Source organism: Chionomys nivalis, chromosome 8 (assembly GCF_950005125.1).
Source record: "Chionomys nivalis chromosome 8, mChiNiv1.1, whole genome shotgun sequence".
NCBI lineage: Eukaryota > Metazoa > Chordata > Mammalia > Rodentia > Cricetidae > Chionomys > Chionomys nivalis.
The window spans coordinates 13,408,059-13,413,682 of NC_080093.1; the positions used below are offsets into that span (position 1 = coordinate 13,408,059).

The 5,624-nt window shown below is 51.1% G+C and overlaps 1 protein-coding gene across 1 annotated transcript; it reads left to right on the top strand.

Moving 5' to 3' along the window:
- The first annotated feature begins 412 nt into the window (after positions 1-412).
- Positions 413-5,023, top strand: Calhm3 (calcium homeostasis modulator 3). The gene is made up of 3 exons (XM_057777045.1): positions 413-699; positions 1,756-2,011; positions 4,532-5,023. The coding sequence occupies exons 1-3, from the start codon at positions 413-415 to the stop codon at positions 5,021-5,023; spliced, it is 1,035 nt and encodes a 344-aa protein (XP_057633028.1).
- The last annotated feature ends 601 nt before the right edge of the window (positions 5,024-5,624 follow it).

A 5,624-nucleotide genomic window follows, 5' to 3' on the forward strand; every position in this document is an offset into this window, starting at 1 on the left:
TTCCATCTCTGCTTTGTCTCCCCACACCCAGAATTTGCCTGTCCCCAGGGAGCCCCACCCACATCTACCTGAATATACAAACCCCTGAAGAGAGGTGCAAGGGGTTGTGGAGGTAGTCAGGAGAAAGCAGGGTCCATTTGCCTAAAGGTACTTTGGTCTGACTGGTCACAGAGTGACACACCCCACAGGAGGAGGGAGTGGCAATCACCTGGCAAGAGGCATCTTTAGTGAAAGCTGGCCTCTACCTTTGTCTCCATTACACCTTGGAGAGTAGGCTTGGAGGCTGCAGCAGCCTTTTCTTTTGTCCACTGTGCGCCTGAGAAGAGAGACATTCTCCTGTGGACCCCAGGCCCATCGCTGAGTGACCAAGCCTCGGCATCCCGCCCGCTGCTGTGTCCACACAGTCGCAATCATGGATAGGTTCCGGATGCTCTTCCAGCACCTTCAGTCCAGCTCGGAGTCCGTGATGAATGGCATCTGCCTTCTGCTGGCTGCCGTCACAGTCAAGATGTACTCCTCCTTCGACTTCAACTGCCCCTGCCTAGCGCGCTACAATGCCCTCTATGGCCTGGGCCTGCTGCTCACGCCTCCTCTGGCCCTCTTTCTCTGTGGTCTCTTGGTCAACAGGCAATCTGTGGTGATGATGGAGGAGTGGCGCCGGCCAGCAGGGCATCGGAAGAAGGACCTGGGCATCATCAGGTAGGGTCCCACACCCCTCTCTACTACCCAGGGCAGTTGATGCTCTCAGGTATACTCCCCGATGCCCCAGATAGTGATTGACAGCTAAGGATGCTGTGCTCATTTTCAGTTACCATCTGGAAACATGTGTGTGTGTGTTGTGTGTGTGTGTGTGTGTGTGTGTGTATAGGTCAGAGGACAGTATTCGGAAGTCAGTTCTCTCCTTCCACCATATGGGTTCTGGGGATTGAACTCAGGTTGGCAACCTTAGAAAAGGATCCTACCTGCTGACCCGTCCTGCAGATCCTGAAAATATGCATTTTTGTTCCTATCATTTTTCACCTTTCCATGGCCACTACTGTAACCATAAGAATGATTCAGGGTTTCCAAGAATTACCTGGGTCACATCTAACCCATAGCGTGCATAAAAAAAAAATTGTTTGGTGCACGCAGCAAGAGGCAACTGTTTCTTTAAAGGCCATATTTCCTTTCTGCGAAGCTTCTTGAGACAAGAACCTAGCCTGTTGTCACCATATGTCCTCAGGGTCTGGCACATGGATACAAATCAGCTGGTGAGGCTTAGCAGTTCCTAATGGCCCCCGGCTGGGGCCAGGGTCCACTGTCCTGAACGCCTTGCAGGGGAGGCTTCTCTAAGTTCTCTTTCTTCAGCCCTGGCTCTGTGCCTTCAGCAGCCCTGCTTCCCAGATGTTGAATCTTTGACACATAGATGCTGAGAACCTTGGCCAAGGGCTGACCATGTAGATCAGTTGGCGGAGGGCTTGCCTAGAATGCACCAAGGCCTGGGTTGAATCCAGCATTGCATCCCCCAGATGGGCTGGCTCACTCCTGTGTTCCCAGAACTCAGGAAGGAGGCAGAAGGATCAGAAGCTAAAGGTCATCCTCATCTACTACACAGAGAGTTCAAGGCCAAATTGGGATCCGTAAGGCCTTGCTGAGAGAGGTAGGGTGGGGGAGAATACGAGAGAGACAGAACATGAGTGAGAGGCCCTAACCAGAGGCCACGCTGCGAGCCCAGTTCGCCCTGACTCTAGCTGTGTGGTGTTTCTTGGCTTTCAGGTACATGTGTTCCTCCGTGCTGCAGCGAGCTCTAGCAGCTCCCCTGGTCTGGATCCTGCTGGCCCTCCTTGACGGGAAGTGTTTCGTGTGTGCCTTCAGCAACTCCGTTGACCCAGAGAAGTTTCTGGATTTTGCCAACATGACCCCCAGCCAGGTACAGCTCTTCCTAGCCAAGGTGCCCTGTAAGGAGGATGAGATGGTTAAAGACAGCCCTGCCCGCAAGGCTGTGTCTCGATACCTGCGGTGCCTGTCACAGGTAAGTGGGGTCCTGCCCAGGCCTTGATTCCCTCATAGATACTGTGCTGGCTAGTTTTATGTCAATTTGACACAAGCTAGAGTCATCTGGGAGGAAGGAATCTCAATTAAAATACCTTCATAAGATGTGCTGTAGACAAGCCTATAGGGCATTTTCTTAATTAAAGATTGATGTAGGAGGGTCCAGTCCATTGTAGGTGGTTCTACTCTTGGCCTGGTGATCCTAGCTTCTATAAGAAAGGCTGAGCAAGCCATAGGGAACAAGTCAGTAAGCAGCACCCCTCCATGGCCTCTGCATCAGCCCCTGCCTTCAGGATCCTTCCCTGTTTGAGTTTCTGTCCTGACTTCTTCATTGATGAACTACAGTGTAGAAGTATAAACCAAATCCTTTCCTTCCCAAGTTACTTTGGCCATTATGTTTCATCACGGCAAGAGTTACCCTAAGACAGATATCCTGTTTTACTTAGGTTAGATCTGAGCCGGGTCTACATGACTTCAGAGAATGTTCCTAACTGCTGGAGCCACAACCAAGAGCAAAAGGTGTGGGCGGATTGGGACCACTACCTGTGAGGGATGAGCACGGGGCCATTGATACCAACTGTCTTAGTTAGGGTTTCTATTACCATGAAGAGACACCGTGAGCACAGCAACTCTTACAAATGAAGACATTTAATTGGGGCAGCTGGCTTATAGATCAGGGATTCAGTCCATTATCATCATGGCCAGAGAGCATGGCAGCATGCAGGCAGACATGCTACTGGAGAAGCAACTGAGAGTCATGCATCTTTTTTTTTTTAATTATTTATTATGTATACAGTGATCTGGCTGCATGTATGCTTTCATGCCAGAAGAGGGCACCAGGTCTCATTATAGATGGTTGTGAGCCACCATGTGATTGCTGGGAATTGAACTCAAGACCTCTGGAAGAACAGTCAGTGTTCTCAACCTCACCTCTGAGCCATCTCTCCAGTCTGTGAGTCCTACATCTTGCAGGCAACAGGAAGTGGTTGTCTGAGATACTGGGTGATATCTTGAGCATATATGAGACCTCAAAGCCCTTCCCCACAGTACACACTTCCTCCAACAAGACCACGCTAACTCCAACAAAGCCACACCTCCTGATAGCGCTACCCCTGTGAGCTTATGGGGGCCAATTGCATTCAAACGACTACACCAACTTACCCAGAACACGCACCGGGTGCCGACCCTTCTGAAAGTCACAGGAGCTGGGCGGCAGAAGAGTAGGGTGATGTCCCTGCCTCCCAGCCCAGAAATAACTAGTTGAAATCATATCGTTGCCATTTATTGACCACTTCCACATCAGGCTCTGTGGTAATATTTCCTGTGCATCAGTTTGTTTAACCCTCAGAACAGCCCTTTGGGATGGAGGCAGTTGTCAGCATCCCACGTTTCAGATGAGGCGAGGAGGCACTGAGGATTTTTAGTCCCAAGGTTAAAGTCACAGAACTTGTAAGAGGCAGGGAAAATCTCTGGATACACAAGTCATTGGTCCTTCTCTCTTCTTACAATGGAGATCTTTGCCAGCTGCTTATATTCTTACTGGGAAGCCTCTCTACTCTCCTGAAGCATCTGCAGCCCCACCTCCACCCAGGCTCCCGATTCCACCACCATCACCAAAGCCTGTGTTAGCCTGTGTCCGGCACAGAGCATTTATGAACCCCTTACACATGGAGTATCTCCACAACTCCAGAGAGCCCTATGCTCTGGAGTAGAGGGAGCCTTTAGGCTCAGGGGAAATGCAGGCTTGCAGTATGATGAAAGGATCAGCACTCAAGATGCTCAGTATTCTAGGCTTTCCCAAGATCAGCAGAAAATGCATGGAGCTTGCAGTCAGACCTGGTGTATCGAATTTTTTCATTTTTCTGATTCTCATACAGAAAATCCTCAACTTGTTTGGTGAGGGAGCCTGTGTGTGACCAAATAAGAGAACTATAAAGGGTGGGACTCACATCTACAAGTGAAAAGCATTTTCATGTTTGTGGGGCTGGGAAAGACTACAGTTTTGAAAGAGGAGAGGAGTCAGGCAGGCGTGGGCTCCAGCATTAGAGAATGACTTCCGGTTTCCCTCACTGTTGTCCCTATTCCCCGCTTAATGCCTCACAAAATATAGCACAGTTGCAAGGCTAGATGGGAAATATACTTGAGAATGGGTACAAAGACAAAGTGATTGATGTGCAGCTGAGTGGGCCACAAACAGAAAGGAGAATAATATGGAGGCATAACGGATGGGAGGGCAGGTGGATGGCTAAGAGGAAGGACGATTGAAAGAATGGCTAGATGGAACAATGATGGACATACAGCCAAAGGAGAGGAGGGGATTGGATGAATGGGTGGAGAGATGGTTAGATGATGAATCTGGAGGATGAGTGACAGGATGGTGACTGAATGGGAAAGCGTATAGGTGTGATAAGGGATAGAGAGAAAGGGGGGGCTTTGACACATACACAGTGTACCCCACTAGAGCCCCACTGCATCTCACTAATGCTTTCCCATTCTCCAGGCCATCGGCTGGAGCATTACCTTGCTATTGATAGTGGTGGCCTTCCTAGCCCGTTGCCTGAGACCCTGCTTCGACCAGACGGTCTTCCTACAGCGCAGATACTGGAGCAACTATGTGGACCTGGAACAGAAGCTTTTCGATGAGACGTGCTGTGAGCATGCGCGGGACTTCGCGCACCGCTGTGTGCTACACTTCTTCTCGAGCATGCAGAGCGAGCTGCGAGCTCTGGGGTTACGTCGGGACGCGGCAGGTGGAATTCCAGAGTCACAGGAGCCCCCAGAGCCCCCAGAGGACCTGGATGGTGGAAGCGGGAAGGCTCACCTGCGTGCCATCTCCAGCCGGGAGCAGGTGGATCACCTCCTAAGTACCTGGTACTCCAGCAAGCCGCCACTTGACCTTACAGCATCCCCCAGGCTCTGGGGGCCTGGCCTCAATCACCGTGGCCCTGTAGCTGCTCCAGGTACCAAGCTGTGCCACCAGGTCAATGTGTAGGAATCTTGCTAGGCTCCAACAGAGGCAGTTTTCCCATGTCAAATCCCCATATTGATATGGGTCTGGAAGCCAGCCTGACCTGTAGACCTCCTTCCCAGAAAGCCCAGTATCTGCCTAGTTTCTGGGTACGTCCTCCTCTGTGGGACCAGTCCCTCTGGGCCCGATCAAGTTCAGATTCTGATTCAGCGCACCCAGGACAGAGTCCCTGAATCTATCCTTCCTTCCTTCCTTCCTTCCTTCCTTCCTTCCTTCCTTCCTTCCTTCCTTCCTTCCTTCCTTCCTTCCTTCCTCCCTCCCTCCCTCCCTCCCTCCCTCCCTCCCTCCTCCCTTCCTTCCTCTCTCTTTTCCTCCCTTTCTCCCTTCTCCTTTTCTTCTTTCCTTGACCCCCCCCCATTTCTTTTTGAGGAAGAGTCACACTTCAGTTGTCTAGCTGAAGCGCTTGAACTCCAGGCCTGGGCTGCATGGCTATCCTCCTGCCTCAGGCGCCTTTAGTGTTAGGGTTAGAGGCGTGAGCCATCATTCCCTACTTCCCGGAGTCTCATCTCTACAAGCCTCAACAGCATGCCCTTCTTCTGGTCAGTGGACAAACTTTGAGTAGTCA